General features: G+C 41.4%; 2 protein-coding genes across 5 annotated transcripts in view; both read right to left on the bottom strand.

The window, feature by feature from the left end:
• LOC115101925 (S-adenosylhomocysteine hydrolase-like protein 1) overlaps window positions 1-7,787 on the bottom strand; it is a 78,795-nt gene extending 71,008 nt beyond the window's left edge. For 2 of the 3 annotated variants that reach the window (XM_065005164.1, XM_065005165.1), the window contains exon 1: window positions 7,259-7,786. In XM_065005164.1, the coding sequence (XP_064861236.1) occupies window positions 7,259-7,450 (192 nt within the window). In that variant the 5' untranslated portion in view covers window positions 7,451-7,786. Of the gene's footprint in view, window positions 1-7,258 lie in introns of all 3 variants that reach the window. The other variant, XM_065005163.1, reaches the window with a different exon arrangement.
• A 4,995-nt stretch (window positions 7,788-12,782) lies between these two features.
• LOC115121392 (nuclear transcription factor Y subunit alpha-like) overlaps window positions 12,783-18,149 on the bottom strand; it is a 22,820-nt gene continuing 17,453 nt past the window's right edge. For both annotated transcript variants that reach the window (XM_065005161.1, XM_065005162.1), the window contains exons 8-9: window positions 17,736-17,846; window positions 12,783-15,620 (exon numbers count right to left, since the gene is read on the bottom strand). In XM_065005161.1, the coding sequence (XP_064861233.1) occupies window positions 15,555-15,620; window positions 17,736-17,846 (177 nt within the window). In that variant the 3' untranslated portion in view covers window positions 12,783-15,554. The remainder of the gene's footprint in view (window positions 15,621-17,735; window positions 17,847-18,149) is intronic.

Raw genomic sequence — 18,149 nt, 5'->3', positions numbered from 1 at the left:
CTTGGCCAGGTCGCAATTGTAAATGAGAACTTGTTCTCAACTTGCCTACCTGGTTAAATAAAGGTGAAATAAAAAAATTAAAATAAAAAAAAATGTTGAAGCCAGTGACTGACGTGGTGTTCTCCTCAATGCCATCGGAAGAATCCCGGAAACATACTCCAGTCTGTGATAGCAAAACAGTCCTGTAGTTTACCATCTGCTTCATCTGACCATTTTTTTATAGGCCGAGTCACTGATGCTTCCTGCTGTAATTTTTTGCTTGTAAGCAGGAATCAGGAGGATAGAAACATGGTCAGATTTGCCAAATGGCGGGCGAAGGAGAGATGTTTACGCTTCTGTGTGTGTGGTGAGTTTTTTTCCCCCCTATGGTTGCACATTTAACATGCTGATAGAAATGAGGTAAAACTGATTTAAGCTTCCCTGCATTAAGGGCTTGTAAGTAAGCCTTTAATATTCTTTTTGATTTGATCTGATTTGACTGATAGTCAAACACTGTGAGCACAGCACTGCAGCATGACTCAGTACTGCTGGTAATGACAGAAATAGAGAAGGTACTTACGGTTCCAGATTAAACAATGTTATCAACAGAGTTGCTGTTTGATTTTAGTGTTGAATTTAGATCCACGAGGCACCAGAACAGTTTCTGTCATAAGATCAACAGAGATAAAGCCTAGATAGTAAGTAAGCATTCAAGTTCGTTCTATGGCTATTTGCTAATAGCTTATCTTCTATCTCAAACATGTTAAATGAATATCTGAGCTTGACCTTGACGTAAACAAAGTATGCCATAAAATGCTATCACAAAATAAAATGGCTTTGAATGTTTGACTAATGTAGAACATTGTTTTTCCTAAGAGGTAGTGATATGACTGCCTATTACCTAAGTGATATGACTGCCTATTACCTAAGTGATATGACTGCCTATTACCAAAGTGATATGACTGCCTATTAACTAAGTGATATGACTGCCTATTAACTAAGTGATATGACTGCCTATTACCAAAGTGATATGACTGCCTATTACCTAAGTGATATGACTGCCTATTACCTAAGTGATATGACTGCCTATTACCTAAGTGATATGACTGCCTATTACCTAAGTGATATGACTGCCTATTACCTAAGTGATATGACTGCCTATTACCTAAGTGATATGACTGCCTATTACCTAAGTGATATGACTGCCTATTAACTAAGTGATATGACTGCATATTACCTAAGTGATATGACTGCCTATTACCTAAGTGATATGACTGCCTATTACCTAAGTGATATGACTGCCTATAGTGATAACATCAAAGGTAAATGCTTTTATACATGTATTGTAATGATGACTCCATTCTCAGCAACATTCCTCCCAGGAGGTTTATTGTTGTGTTACTAGTGGGTAGATTGAAGAGGAGGAAGTAGGCACCCACCCACACACACACACACAGGGCAGGCACAGCCAGTCAAACGTTTGGACACACCTACTCATTTAAGGGTTTTTCTTTATTTTTACTATTTTCTACATTGTAGAATAATAGTGAAGACATCAAAACTATGAAATAACACATATGGGATCATGTAGTAACCAACAAAAGTGTTAAACAAATCAAAAGATATTTGAGATTCTTCAAAGTAGCCACCCTTTGCCTTGATGACAGCCTTGATGACACACTCTCAGGCCGATAACTACACTCCCAACTTGCATAACTGTCCAGGGTGCAGCCATTTGGTATGGAGAGAGGTCCTGGTTGAGACTTGGGGTAAATAAATCTCTTCTATTTGAAATGTGTTTGTTTTGTTTTAGAAAACCATAATAAAGCTATGTATTTTCCCCCAAATACCGCTTCCCACTCATGCAAAAGAAAAGCATATTTTTGGTAAATACTTTTTAGATTTTATCTATGTTTAGTGTTTACATAATCTTCTTCACTATTTTAACCCTGTAAATTCATCTTCTTACTCAAGACATTAACACCATTACATGTGGCACAGTTTGACAACAGTCAAGAGCCCTGGTTCACAGCCTCTCGCATGAATTCATAACACAGATTTATTTTCCTAAGACTCAGACCACATTCCTCCACTGTTTAAACACCAGGACCCGTAATCACAGCGTTTCTCAGAGTAGGAGTGCTGATCTATGATCAGATCTGTTCATATAAATCATATTAATTATTATCTTAAAGGGAAAACTTATCTGATATCAGCAGACTTAGCTATGTCTGTTCTGAGATGAATTAATCTCCAGAACCCAGAACTCTAAATATAGCGTGCGCTGGCCAGTTTACCGTTCATACTAATGTAACGGATGTGAAACGGCTAGCTTAGTTAGCGGTGCGCGCTAAATAGCGTTTCAATCGGCGACGTCACTTGCTCTGAGACCTTGAAGTAGTGGTTCCCTTTGCTCTGCAAGGGCCGTGGCTTTTGTGGAGCGATGGGTAACGATGCTTCATTTACATTACATTACATTTAAGTCATTTAGCAGACGCTCTTATCCAGAGCGACTTACAAATTGGTGCGTTCACCTTATGACATCCAGTGGAACAGCCACTTTACAATAGTGCATCTAAATCTTTTAAGGGGGGGTGAGAATGATTACTTTATCCTATCCTAGGTATTCCTTAAAGAGGTGGGGTTTCAGGTGTCTCCGGAAGGTGGTGATTGACTCCGCTGTCCTGGCGTCGTGAGGGAGTTTGTTCCACCATTGGGGGGCCAGAGCAGCGAACAGTTTTGACTGGGCTGAGCGGGAACTGTACTTCCTCAGTGGTAGGGAGGCGAGCAGGCCAGAGGTGGATGAACGCAGTGCCCTTGTTTGGGTGTAGGGCCTGATCAGAGCCTGGAGGTACTGAGGTGCCGTTCCCCTCACAGCTCCGTAGGCAAGCACCATGGTCTTGTAGCGGATGCGAGCTTCAACTGGAAGCCAGTGGAGGGAGCGGAGGAGCGGGGTGACGTGAGAGAACTTGGGAAGGTTGAACACCAGACGGGCTGCGGCGTTCTGGATGAGTTGTAGAAGCTTCGGAGGGTGACTGTTGTTGATGTGTGCAGAGGGTCCCTGGTTCACGCCCGGGTATGGGCGAGGAGACGGTCTAAAGTTATACTGTTACACTAACAGTCTTTCACAGGAGGCATACCAAATGGCATCGTATTCCCTTTAAAGTCCACTACTTTAAACCATGGCCCATATGGGCTATTTGGGGAATAGGGTGCCATTCAGGACACAAACAAACAAAGAGTAGGACAGATCCAATTTGATTTGGGTTGAACCAAGAGTTGACTAAGCCCTGGATGCTTCAACAGAGACCACAAGGCTTGTCCCGTCCACACTCTGGGGTTAGCATACAAATCAAAGGGGTAGTGCACCAGTTAAATCAGTTTTGCAATGGACATCCCTTCATGTTGGTTAGATCATATCAGGTTTCCATCTGTTGTAGCCTACTTTTATCCCCTGACTATACTGGATCTGTCTTTACTGAAACATACTCTGAGGATTAGAAAAAGTATTTATTAGTGTCTGTTGGGGTTAAGATCAGGACTCTGTGAAGGCCAGTCAAGTTCTTCCACACGGATCTCCGGGAAAAAAAAAATCTGTATGGACCTCGGTTTGTGCACGGGGGCATTGTCATGCTGAAACAGGAAAGGGCTTTCCCCAAACTGTTGCCACAAAGTTGGAAGCACAGGATCGTCTAGAATGTCATTGTATGCTGTAGTGTTAAGATTTCCCTTCACTGGAACTAAGGGGCCCAAACCATGACAAAAACAGCCCCAGACCATTACTCCTCCTCCACCAAACTTTACAGTTGCCACTATGCATTGGGGCAGGTAGCGTTCTCCTAGCATCCGCCAAACCCAGATTTGTCCGTCAGACTGGTGAAGCGTGATTCATCGCTCCAGAGTCCAATGGCGGCGAGCTTTACAACACTCCAACCGACGCTTGACATTGCACATAGTGATCTTAGGCTTGTGTGCGGCTACTCGGCCATGGAAAACTATTTCACGAAGTTCCCAACAAACAGTTATTGCGCTGACGTTGCTTCCAGAGGCAGTTTGGAACTCGGTAGTGAATGTTGCAACCGAGGACAGATGATTTATACGCTCTATGCGCTTTAGCACTCTGCGGTCCCGTTCTGCGAGCTTGTGTGGCCTACCACTTCGGGGCTGAGCATGTTGTTGCTACTAGACGTTTCCACTTCACAATAACAGCACTTACAGTTGACCGGGGCAGCTCTAGAAGGGCAGACATTTGATGGACGGACTTGTTGGAAAGGTGGCATACTATGACGGTGCCACGTTGAAAGTCATTGAGCTCTTCAGTACAGGCCATTCTACTGCCAATGTTTGTCTATGGAGATTGTATGGCTGTGAGCGTGATTTTATACACTTGTCAGCAACAGGTGTGGCTGAAATAGCTGAATCCACTCATTTGAAGGGGTGTCCACACAGTTTTGTATATATAGTGTATTCAAGGAAGATGGTCATTATAATAAACATACAGGTAAATGGTAAAAAATCAAGGACTGACAAAAAGGTTCTTAACAGGGCGTTGGGCCTCCACTTGACAGAACAGCTTCAATGCACCTTGCCATAGATTCTAGACGTGTCTGGACCTCTATTGGAGGGATGTGACACCATTCTTCCACGATAAATTCCATCCTTTTGGTGTTTTTTTTGTTTATAGTGGTGGAAAACGCTGCCTCAAAAGGCACCACTCCTGAATCTCCCATAAATATTGAATTGGGTTGAGATTTGGTGACTGAGACCGCCATGGAGTATGGTTCACCTATTTTCATTATCATCAAACCATTCAGTGATCACTCGTGCCCTGTGGATGGGGGCATGGTCATCCTATAGCAATGGCGCCGAAGACGTGGATGTCGATTAAGGCAGCCCCCGCACCTCTCTGATTCAGAGGGGTTGGGCTAAATGCGGAAGACACATTTCAGTTGAAGGCATTCAGTTGTACAACTGACCAGGTATCCCACCTTTCCCAATGGTAGCCAAAATAATGGCCTGCCCAGCATTTATGACCCTTAGGCCGGGTGTGTATTACACGACGTTCAAAATCCAAACTGGTTCTCGCTGAGCCTCTCACATTAAACGACCGTATTTCCAGTCGTTGTTTGTTGTTGTCTTGCAAATGTAGTGGTACGCACACTAATAAAGCCGAGTGTACGCTACATGATTTTGGCCACGATCTAGCTGTCCCAGAAAAGTTTGAGATCGGAGAAAAAAAATCCCCATGCTATTGCCGACTCTGGGCGCACCGCAGTCACCGACGCTCGTTTAATTTGAGCGGATCAAACACGCAATCTGAGGAATACCGATCTCATTTTTGAGCGGATCAAACACGCAATCTGAGGACTTCCGATCTCATTTTTGAGCAGTCCCAGATGTCCCGATATTTTTTCAGCACAAAATCTGCAACGCTCTTGTAGTGTGAGACGCGCAACGACAAGTTTAAAGAACAGTGATCAGCAATAGCCAATGAGAGCTCCCCAGAGAAGAAACCAGCGAGATGATGACGTTGTTTCGCATCACCCAGAATTGCTTGACTCTAGCAGGAGGGATGACTACTACTACTGTAGTATGACCTTGTACTTACCTTTAACCGAAGCCAAGGTGTCAAGTCGTTACAGCTCTGAAGTTCACAAGCAATGTTTTTCCATTCAAAATGTTGGCTAGATACTTCAACTCTGTATGGCAAGCGTGACTGTCTGATTTAACGTTCACGCGTCTTCTTTTGAGTCACAGCTCGTAGCTACGTTAAATATAATCACATTGAATAATCTTGTAGTGTCCCTTACAAACAAAAAAATACTGATGTTTTGAAACTGCTGTAAAAGTGCAGTAAATGCAGTCAACTGTGTTACTTTGGAGGCAGATTATTGCCGAATAGCGGCCGTGTAGTGCACTTTAACTGCAGAACCACTGCAGAATTACTTCAGTAAAACAACAAGTGTCATTTTGGACGCAGTGTTTACATCATACTGCAGATATACTGCACTTTAACTGCAATATGTTAAGGGTTGTGGGGTTGAAAGGGTTGTGACCACCATCTGTGCCACATAGTTTGGTGTGCGCACCACTACGTTGGGAACACGAAGAGAAAAAACTACAGGAAAGAAAGACGGTCGTTCAATGTGAGCGGCTCAGCGATGTTAGGATTTTGAAAGTCATGATGTCCCCCAGGCTTAAACGATGTGGCACAGACAGGGGTCACACATTACAAGGTTCTTCACTTTGTCTTGAGGATTCTCTCAATACAACGTTGTCTAACGAAAATAACAATGTGATTAGATTTAACGCCGCTATAACAAAGGGAGCTGGCCTAAAGCAGCCTCATAAACGTTTTCCGTCAGACATTCACACTTGCCATACACAGTTCAAATATCTAGACAACATTTTGAATTGAATAACATTGCTTGTGAACTTCAGAGCTGTAACGACTTGACACTTTGGTTTTGGTTAAAGGCAAGTACAAACGTAAACTAATAGCTTGAAAGTCTTCACATTCTGTGTGACGCGAAACAACATCAGCATCTCACTGGCTTCTTTGGCGAGCCCTTATTGTCTATTGCTGATCTCCGTTCTCAAAATGTGTCATTAGACATCTCACATTACAAGAGCTTTGCAGATTCTGCGCGAATAAAATCAAAAGATGTTTTGAAAATATCTGGACGTCTGGGACTGGTCAAAGGCGAGACCGGTAGCCCCTCTGATTGCGTCTGTTGAACCGCTCACATTTAAACGAGCGTCGATGACGGCTGCGCATTGGGGATTTTAGTTTCCGATCTCAAAAACTTGTCTGGAAGAGCTAGATCGGGGCCAAATTCTTGTAGTGTACACCCGGCGTAAGCATGATGGGATGTTCATTGCTTAATTAACTCAGGAACAGCACCTGTGTTGCATTGTGAAGGTGCTTCTGGCTCGTTATGGCCCAGCGCCCCATTAAGACACGTTTCCTTTATTTTGACAGTTACCTGTATATTATAAGAAAAAAGGTCCTGCTCTAAATGTAGAATTTCTCAATAAATAAATCAAACCTTTATCATTGGGTAACATAAGGTTTAACACATATTTGGTATGATTGAAATGTTCTATTTTATAAGGTCAGACATGCAATAGGATGTTTCTTCTCGTGAGTATGCTATAGCAGACAGATCCTGCACCCATCGCTCCATCCCGTATATATGCAGCTTCCACAACAGTATCCTAGGCCTACGGTAGTGAATGATGATGATGATGCTGATGGTGACTGTGCTTTGCTTCTTACCTTCTTGATGGGTTTGAGAGTTGGCACAGCAGTAAATGCTGCGGACTGCAATTCACCCACGTTCATGTTCATGTCGCTGTTCTTGCTAACGGTCATCGCAGAATATTTTTCCGCGACGTTCTCGGTCTCTTTGACATATTTAGTAGCCTGTTTCACCGCCTCCAATTTACCGTCCACGACCGCGTCTGTCATCTTCGCATTCAAGTGATTCCGACCTCTTGGGATATAATTGTGATGATGTCAGACTTAGTAGCAACTGTGTAGGCTAGGATCTCTCTCTCTCTGCTGTCACGCACCTCTCTCGTCTTCTTGTCCTGTGAGCTTTTCTGTTTCGTGTTTGTAATTTCCGAACCGAAACGGCCTGCTGTCAACCGCAAAATATAAAGACGGACCTTGTAGCACTAGCCTGACTATTATAGACAGTGTGTGGGCAGTGTTGAATGAGAACTCTATTTTTCTTGCCGTCGTGACTTCGGTCTTCGGCCGGTTAACCAGTCGGTTGCCAAGTCACAAGCTCAGCATCCGAAGTGGGCGGATTGTTGGATAAGTCACCTGAACGAGGGGCCGGGTAGTGGGAGGCTTTCATCCAATGGTGACAAGGGACTGCTTCTGTGCCCAATGAGAACTGCATTTGACCCATCTCACTTCTGGTACAGTTTGATAGCGTCATGACCACTGTGAGCCCACCATAGTAATACAAATGTGAACAAAATGTCCTGTCATTAAACTGTATTGATGGTCAAAATCAAGAGATGCACCATATGACTACAATTTAATTTGTAAAAAAAAAAAATTGTTCACTCAAATAATTTGTTAAGCACAAAAAAATGGCTCTATCATCCCTGAAAGACTATACCAGAAGAATATAGCATAGTCATTGATTGAGGAGATTAATAGCAGGGATTTTCTTGATGGAGAAATCGTACACTGAAGGTCATGAAATCAGAGGGTGTTATCATTGGCCTATATTAAGAACTAATTATGAACTAACTACTTATGAACAAATTATATTCTTAGAACAATTGATAGGAATTTCAGAATTAAGAGTTTTACGGACCCATTTACAGCGTCATACAATCTCTGATTGAGACAGATGCAGAAACCACTGTTACAGATACTTTCACATGTAAAATTTTCAGAGCATGACCTTCACAATAATGTGTATGCAAAGTGTCTCTCGGTGAATGTGTGTGTAGTTGTGTGTTTGTTCCCCCCACTGGGGGGTTCTGTCTCACTGTGAAGGTAATGAAAGACCCTGGGGGTTTCTGTCTCACTGTGAAGGCACTGAGAGACCCTGTTTTTTTTGTCTCAATGTGAATGTAATGAGAGACTGGGGTTTTCTGTCTCAATGTGAAGGTAATACCTGGGGGTTTCTGTCTCACCCCCAGGGCCTCTCATTACCTTCACAGTGAGACAGAAAACCCCAGGGTCTCTCAGTGCCTTCACAGTGAGACAAAAAAACAGGGTCTTATTACCTTCACAGTGAGGCAGAAACCACCAGGGTCGAAAATAGAAAATAGTAAAAATAAAGAAAACCCCTTGAATGAGTAGGTGTGTCCAAACTTTTGACTGGTACTGTATATACTGTATATATATTTTGGCATGGTCACAGAATCTGTGTGGTGGTGGTACTGCATACTAAGCACATTCACCACTAGGCTCTCTCATTACCTTCACAGTGAGACAGAAACCCCCAGAATCTAGAACCTGAACTCATTCTAAAAACCTGTTGAACGTGAAATTGAGGGAGAGCTCAGTTTGATGTTTGGAAAGTTTGTTATTTTGGAAAGTTTTGAAAGTCTATTGAACAAGTTTGGTTACTAGCTAGCTACCTACCTTTTGAGTTAGGATCCAGCGACGCAGTTGGCATCAGTTGCTGGGACCCCTACTATCTGTCCAGGGATCCTGCCGACCAAGGCCGGGTTTGAGTAGCTGCTAGCTAGCTGCCTATCAAGATAGCCGGGTTTTCTTGAGGTCTTGAACGTGTGAGGTTAGCCATTACGGCTGGAACATCGGATTATCTGGGGCTTGTGGCTGTCTAGACCCCTGCTGTTTGTTGTTGTTTTTAAATCTTCCCTGTGACCTGCCCTGTCTGGAACCGCAAGGAGTAACAGCGTAACCTGCTGTTGTTGGGATTACAAAGACCAAAGCCGGTGGGAGAACCGTTGAGGACAGTAGTGTCTCTCTATCACAGGTGAAGGATCTTTTAAATGAACAAAAAAAGAGCTCTACCAGCAGTTGTTACAACAACAAGAAAATAGCTTCAAGTGTTTTATCCAAATGCTGGTGGAGTCAACTAATAAAAGAATGGACGACGTAACCAGAAAGGTCCAGGACCTGAAGAACAGCTTTCAGTTCTCCCAGGGTCTCAGCTCGATGAGTTCAAACAGGAGAACGGCAAGATGAAAGAAATGTGTAAGTCATCGAGAGAGGACATCAGTTCTGCATGTGAGTCCATGATAACAATTACGGAGAAATCTGATTATCCCGCGGGAGAATCTAAGTGGAATAACATGGTTGTGGACGGAATTGCAGAATAGCCCCATGAGACTGAGGACAGAGTGAGGGAAATGATCTTGGAGAAACTGAAGATGGACCACAGGAAGATCGAGGTGGAAGCGCGCCCACAGGATTGGAAAACCCACCACTGGCCCAGGTGACAGGCCCAGGTGACAGGCCCAGGCCCGATAGTGGTCAAGTTCCTGAGATTCAAGGAAAAGGTAAGTGTACTTTTAGGGTTGTTGCTACAGGAAACCAAGTGCTAACAGTCAGTATCTAAATAATGTGTGAAATGCTTGATAGTGTATGTGATGTAAACAGAGAGGTCTACTTTCTTGGGGACTTGAATATTGACTGGTTTTCATCAAGCTGTCCGCTCAAGAGGAAGCTTCTCACTGTAACCAGTGCCTGTAATCTGGTTCAGGTTATTAATCAACCTACCAGGGTGTTTACAAACACTACAGGAACAAGATCATCCACATGTATCGATCACATTTTTACTGATACTGTAGAACTTTGTTCTAAAGCTGTTTCCGTACCCATCGGATGCAGTGATCACAATGTAGTGGCTATAAGGAAAGCCAAAGTTCCAAAAGTTGGGCCTAAAATAGTGTAGAAGAAATCATACAAAATATTTAGCTGTGACTCTTAAAAAAACATATTTGTTGTTCTGATGTGATTAACAAGGAGCATCCAGACTTTACACTTGAATTTATGAAATTGCTTCTTCCAATTATTGATAAACATGCACCTGTTAAGAAACTGACTGTTAGAACTGCCAAGGCTTCATGGATTGATGAGGAATTGAAAAACTGTATGGTTGAAAGAGATGGGGCAAAAGGAGTGGCTGATAAGTCTGGCTGTACATCTGACTTACTGCAAATTGAGAAAAAATATTATTATTGATCAGTATGACAACCTCCTGGCATTGATTACTTAGATGGAAAGCTACTGAGGATGGTAGCTGACTCTATAGCCACTCCTATATTTAATTTGAGCCTCAAGGAAAGTCTTTGTCCTCAGGCCTGGAGGGAAGCCAAAGTCATTCCGCTACCCAAGAGTGATAAAACGGCCTTCACTGGTTCTAACAACACAAATGAATGATTGTTTGAAAGAAGTTAATAATAAGATGATTGTGGGAGCTGTACTGTTAGATTTCAATGCAGCCTTTGATGTTATTGACCATAACTTTTTGTTGAGAAAACTTGTGTTATGGCTTTTCAACCTCTGCCATATCGTGGATTCAGAGCCATCTATCTAATAGAACTCGGAAGGTTTTCTTCAATGGAAGCTTCTCTAACGACAAACATGTACAGTGTGGTGTACCACAGGGCAGCTCTCTAGGTATTCTACTCTTTTCAATGACATGCCACTGGCATTAAACAAAGCATGTGTGTCCATGTATGCTAATGATTTAAACCATATACGCATCAGCAACCTCAGCTAATGAAGTCACTGAAACCCTTAAAGAGTTGCAGTCTGTTTTGGAAAATTGGTGGCCAGTAGAAAAACTAAGAGCATTGTATTTGGTATAAATCATTCACTAAGTTCTATACCTTAGCTGAATCTGGTAATGACTGGTGTGGCTTTTGAACAAGTTAAGGAGACTAAATTACTTGGTGTCACCTTGGATTGTAAACGGTCATGGTCAAAACATATAGGTTCAATGGTTGTAAAGATGAGGAGAGGTCTGTCTGTAATAAAGAGATGGGGAGAGGTCTGTCTGTAATAAAGAGATGGGGAGAGGTCTGTCTGTAATAAAGAGATGGGGAGAGGTCTGTCTGTAATAAAGAGATGAGGAGAGGTCTGTCCTTAATAGAGATGGGGAGAGGTCTAGCCGTAATATAAAGAGATACTCTGCTCTTTTGACACCACACTCCACAAAGCAAGTCCTGCAGGCTCTAGTTTTATCTTATCTTGATTATTGTCCAGTCGTGTGGTCCAGTGCTGCAAAGAAAGTTCTAGTTAACCTGCAGCCCAGAACAGAGTGGCACGTTTTGCTCTTCATTGTAATCATAGGGTTAATATTAATACTATACATGCCAGTCTCTCTTTGCTAAGAGTTGAGGAAAGACTGACTGCATCACTTCTTGTTTTTATAAGAAACATTATTTTGGAAATTCCAAATGGTTGCATGTTCCACTGACACACCCACTTACCCCACCAGACATGCCACCAGTGGTCTTTTCACAGCCCCCCCGAGGTCCAGAACAAAATCGAGGAAACATACAGTATTATACAGAGCCATGAGTGCATGGAACTCCCTTCCATCCTATATAAACACAAGTGAACAGCAAACCTGGTTTCAAAAAACAAATAATGTGACATACTTGTTGCGTGTATGTCCTGACAGACATGTGAAACTGATAGATGCACATACTAAATTTTAATGTTTAAAATATTTTGTCTGTATGACAAGCTGTTGCCATTGGTATCGGCTAATGGGATCCTAATGAAAACAATATGAACACACACACATTATATATATATATATACACACACACACAGTGGGGCAAAAAAGTATTGTCAGCCACCAATTGTGCAAGTTCTCCCACTTAAAAAGATGAGAGGCCTGTAATTTTCATCATAGGTACACTTCAAGTATGAACTTGTTATACTGATAACAAGTTCAAACAGGTGCCATTAATACAGGTAACGAGTGGAGGACAGAGGAGCCTCTTAAAGAAGTTACAGGTCTGTGAGAGCCAGAAATCTTGCTTATTTGTAGGCGACCAAATACTTATTTTCCACCATAATTTGCAAATAAATTCATTAAAAATCCTACAATGTGATTTTCTGGATTTTTCCCCCTCATTTTGTCTGTCATAGTTGAAGTGTACCGATGATGAAATTATAGTCCTCTCTCATCTTTTTAAGTGGGAGAACTTGCACAATTGGTGGCTGACTAAATACTTTTTTGCCCCACTGTGTATATACATACCTACATATATACACACACACACACACACACACACAGACCATAGAAATACAATCAATGAAACACAGAACTATAAAAAAGACAAAGTGAACCTAATACAATTTAATTAACAGATTAATACACAAGAGTTCACAGTCAAACAATGTTGTAAACCACAAAAAATAAATGTATGGTCCTTCAGAATCAGAAGAATATAAAATGTACTTTTCAAATAAAGATCCACGTAGAGTTAAACAGACAAAGTACATGGATAGTCAGACATCAATGCAACATACATGTGCTGTCTATCTCACAACAAACATCTAGTTATCATCACGACGGTTGTATAAAATACATTCCCTGTACACACAACCGGGGACTGGATATCGAAAACCCGTCTGAAAAGTAGTGTTGGGGTCAATTCCATTTCAATTCAGGAAGTAAAGTGAAATTCCAATTCTCCTCTGTTTTTCTATGAGAAGTGCTTCCAAAAACATTCTTAACGAATATCCATTTTCTTTTAGTCTGTCAATATCTGACTTGAGAATCCCTATGGACCAAGGCTTCTATAATGTTGCCCGTTTCAACAAACAAGATGCATAACTACCATCATTTTTTGACTCTGACAGTTGAATTTGTAAACAGTCTTTGCTTCAGTAAAATACACACAACAAAATAAAGACCAACGAAATGTATTCTGCAACTAAACTAAGGCAGAGCCTTATATGGGCGAGGGGTAATTTTGGGTAGTATTAAGATTTTCACAATGTCACACCTTTTCTGTACCATACTGGGTATTACTGGAAATGCACATAATGGGCACAATTAAAATGATAATATTTTTTTTTATATAATATATATATATATATATATATAAACTATATACAGTGGGGCAAAAAAGTATTTAGTCAGCCACCAATTGTGCAAGTTCTCCAACTTAAAAAAGATGAGAGAGGCCTGTAAATTTTCATCATAGGTACACTTCACATTGTAGGATTTTTAATTAATTTATTTGAAAATTATGGTGGAAAATAATTATTTGGTCACCTACAAACAAGCAAAATTTCTGGCTCTCACAGGCCTGTAACTTCTTCTTTAAGAGGCTCCTCTGTCCTCCACTCGTTACCTGTATTAATGGCACCTGTTTGAACTTGTTATCAGTATAAAAGACACCTGTCCACAACCTCAAACAGTCACACTCCAAACTCCACTATGGCCAAGACCAAAGAGCTGTCAAAAGGACACCAGAAACAAAATTGTAGACCTGCACCAGGATGGGAAGACTGAATCTGCAATAGGTAAGCAGCTTGGTTTGAAGAAATCAACTGTGGGAGCAATTATTAGGAAATGGAAGACATACAAGACCACTGATAATCTCCTTCAATCTGGGGCTCCACGCAAGATCTCACCCCGTGGGGTCAAAATGATCACAAAAACGGTGAGCAAAAATCCCAGAACCACACGGGGGGACCTAGTGAATGACCTGCAGAGAGCTGGGACCAAAGTAACAAAGCCTACCCTCAGTAACACACTACGCCGCCAGGGACTCAAATCCTGCAGTGCCAGACGTGTCCCCCTGCTTAAGCCAGTACATGTCCAGGCCCGTCTGAAGTTTGCTAGAGAGCATTTGCATGATCCAGAAGAAGATTGGGAGAATGTCATATGGTCAGATGAAACCAAAATAGAACTTTTTGGTAAAAACTCAACTCGTCGTGTTTGGAGGACAAAGAATGCTGAGTTGCATCCAAAGAACACATTTACATTTACATTTAAGTCATTTAGCAGACGCTCTTATCCAGAGCGACTTACAAATTGGACACCATACCTACTGTGAAGCATGGGGGTGGAAACATCATGCTTTGGGGCTGTTTTTCTGCAAAGGGACCAGGACGACTGATCCGTGTAAAGGAAAGAATGAATGGGGCCATGTATTGTGAGATTTTGAGTGAAAACCTCCTTACATCAGCAAGGGCATTGAAGATGAAACGTGGCTGGGTCTTTCAGCATGACAATGATCCCAAACACACCGCCCGGGCAATGAAGGAGTGGCTTCGTAAGAAGCATTTCAAGGTCCTGGAGTGGCCTAGCCAGTCTCCAGATCTCAACCCCATAGAAAATCTTTGGAGGGAGTTGAAAGTCCGTGTTGCCCAGCAACAGCCCCAAAACATCACTGCTCTAGAGGAGATCTGCATGGAGGAATGGGCCAAAATACCAGCAACAGTGTGTGAAAACTTACAGAAAACATTTGATCTCTGTCATTGCCAACAAAGGGTATATAACAAAGTATTGAGATAAACTTTTGTTATTGACCAAATACTTATTTTCCACCATAATTTGCAAATAAATTCATTAAAAATCCTACAATGTGATTTTCTGGATTTTTTTTCTCATTTTGTCTGTCATAGTTGAAGTGTACCCCTGATGACAATTACAGGCCTCTCATCTTTTTAAGTGGGAGAACTTGCACAATTGGTAGCTGACTAAATACGTTTTTGCCCCACTGTATATATATATATATATAATTACGTAATAAACAATTTAGGCAAGAGGGTTGAGGGTTCTTGATCCTGGATGGGATTGACTGTCTTTGCAGTAACCAAGAAGCTTGATCTTGACATCTAGCCACTTAGCGAGCAAGTTAGCAAACCAAATGCATAGCTGGAGCCCTGAACAGGATATCATTTATTTGACACATTTGAGATTTCTAAGCAGTGCTGTAGCATGCACCCCCCAAAACAAAAATATTATTATATATATATATTTTTAAACGGTATTGAAAATCATACTGTCGGTATTTGGAAACACCTCGGTACACGGTTTATCGGCCAAGCCTAGCGGGAGGTGTATATACGGAGGAAGACATTGTTGGGGTGTCGAATGCTATGAAACACGGACCATCTGAGCTACAGAGTCTTCTCCTGCCTGGGCGGCCAGCTCTGCCTGTTGCTACGGGGAGAGAAGGAGAGAGAGAGGGGAAAGATGTAAGGATACCAGTCAACACATGCAACCAAAAACATTCACTAGTTAATGTCTATACACCCATTACACAGTCATTAATGTCTCAAAATTGCATCTCAAAAGGGAATACATTTGATATGTTTTTTTTTTTTTACTGATCTACACAACCCAATCCACATTTTCAAAGTAAAAAAAAAAGTTACTCTTTATTTATTTATAAAATAATTTCAGCTTTCTTCAGCTTTCTTCTTAGCGTATGTCTTCACGGCCCAGAGTTAATGCCTGTTGGAATTCCCAGCCATCACAGCTGTGGAATCATTTTGAATAAGATTCTACCTACAGTGTCTTCAGAGAGTATTCGCACCCCAAGACTTTCTACACTTTGTTGTGTTACAACTTGAACTTAAAAATTGATCAAATTTAGATTTTTTTGTTTATTCACACAATACCCCATTAATGTTAAAGTGGAATTATGTTTTTTTTTTTTTATGTTTACGAATTACATTGAACAACGGGTATAAACGGAATATGTAAAGTGTTGGCCCCATGTTTTATGATCTGAAATAAAAACACACACAAAACTCTTATTTCTCTCAAAATTTGGCAACAAATTTGTAGACGTCGCTGTTAGTGAGCATTTCTCCTTCGCCAAGATAATCCATCCAACTGACATGTGTGACATGAAGAAGCTGATTAAACAGCATGAGGCCACTCTAAATGTTGCATTTTTTGTCACACGAAACAATGCCCACAGATGTCTCAAGTTGTGAAATGGGAAATGCAATTGGCGTGCTGACTGCAGCCCTATTTTAACAGCCCTATTTTAACAGTCCTATTTTAACAGTCCTATTTTAACACAGTCCTATTTTAACAGTCCTATTTTAACAGTCCTATTTTAACAGCCCTATTTTAACAGTCCTATTTTAACAGTCCTATTTTAACAGTCCTATTTTAACAGCCCTATTTTAACAGTCCTATTTTAACAGTCCTATTTTAACAGTCCTATTTTAACAGTAACTGGATTAGTTTGCACATAAACCATTTTTTTTTTAATCACAACATTTTTAGATAAAACTTGTTATGGAATAACTTTTCAGTCGTCTAATTACACCTCTTAAAGCTGCAATATGTAACACATAACATCACACTTTGTATTCAGGACAAATGAAACGGTATGATCTGTTCTATGTGCGCTATTTCTATGTTTCCCGTTTTTAAGTTTCGTTTTTTGAACACCAGTTTCAAACAGCCCGAAAATACAATATTTTTGTGTTATGTTTTACAAATATATTTTACAGCGATTTAGATGGTACACTGATTCTCTACAGTACACTTGCTTTTTTTTGTTGTCACAAACTGAAATTAGGCAAACTATTATAATTTTTGCAAACAGGAAATGGCGGAGCGATGTCTGCATAGTGGCACCTTTCATAAAGCACTTAATTTTGCAGTGATTTTTGTGAAGCTTGATTTTGCTGTGGCTATTATGACATTTTGCATGGTGATATGCAACGATTTTGTTGAAATTGTCGTGAAAATTGACGTGTGGCTTGATTGAACCATGACTTGGCAATTTTATGCGGGAAATAGTGTCGTTTTTAAAAATGTGTTTAAACCTTTATTTAATTAGGAAAGTCAGTTAAAAACAAATTCTTATTTACAATGACGGCCTACCCCGGCCAAACCCTCACCTAACCCGGATGATGCTGGGCCAATAGTGACGCCAATAGTACTGTGATGCAGTGCCTTAGACCGCTGCACCTCTCGGGAGCAGTGATTGGTCAAATTAACAAGCGCTTGCATAATCTAAGGGGAATTTGTGATTTAAATTTTTTATTTTTTTTAATGCAATCGCAGAACCCTGGAGGGACTGGAATGACATTGAATTTGTTTCTATTGTGACACCAAATCATGGGCTAGTGCCACCAACTGAAAAACGTATTGGCACCAGTGAATTGTTGTCTGTAGCCTTGGATTTATGTGTATTGTATATAGCCTGAAGAACTTAGTAAGGACTCTTCACATCAAATTGTATAATGGCGATTATGGGGAGAATCCCATCCTCAATTTCTGCTTTTGGTTCCCCCTCTCCAGCTCTCCTACCTGGGCCAGAGCCAGGGCCATCTCCTCCCTCTCCTTGGGAGAGAAGAAGCGTCCTCCGTCTCCCCTCTTGCGCTGCATGGCGTGGCGGTGACGGGACTCATGCAGATATTTCTGTCAGAGAGAGATCGAGAGAGAGAGAGAGAAAGAAGAGCGAGGTGTTAGTCACTAACAACTAGGGTTGTAACAGTTCACCAAACCCACAGTTCGGTACGTATTGCGCTTTTTGAGTCACGGTTCGGTTTCAGTACAGAGGGGAAATTAAGTGCCATTCACAATGTTCCTTGTATTGTCTGTTGTGACCGGATTACTATTTTGGGCCTTTCAAGTTTCCACTCTGATGCTGCGTTCGTAACCATGCGCGGGGGGGGGGGGGGGGGGGGAATTTACCGTAAAGTCGTAAATACCAGTTGCATT

This window comes from Oncorhynchus nerka, linkage group LG20 (genome assembly GCF_034236695.1).
Source record: "Oncorhynchus nerka isolate Pitt River linkage group LG20, Oner_Uvic_2.0, whole genome shotgun sequence".
In the NCBI taxonomy this organism is placed as follows: Eukaryota; Metazoa; Chordata; class Actinopteri; order Salmoniformes; family Salmonidae; genus Oncorhynchus; species Oncorhynchus nerka.
The sequence above is the reverse complement of the archived record's forward strand: the minus strand, read 5'-3'. Positions and strand labels throughout refer to the sequence as shown.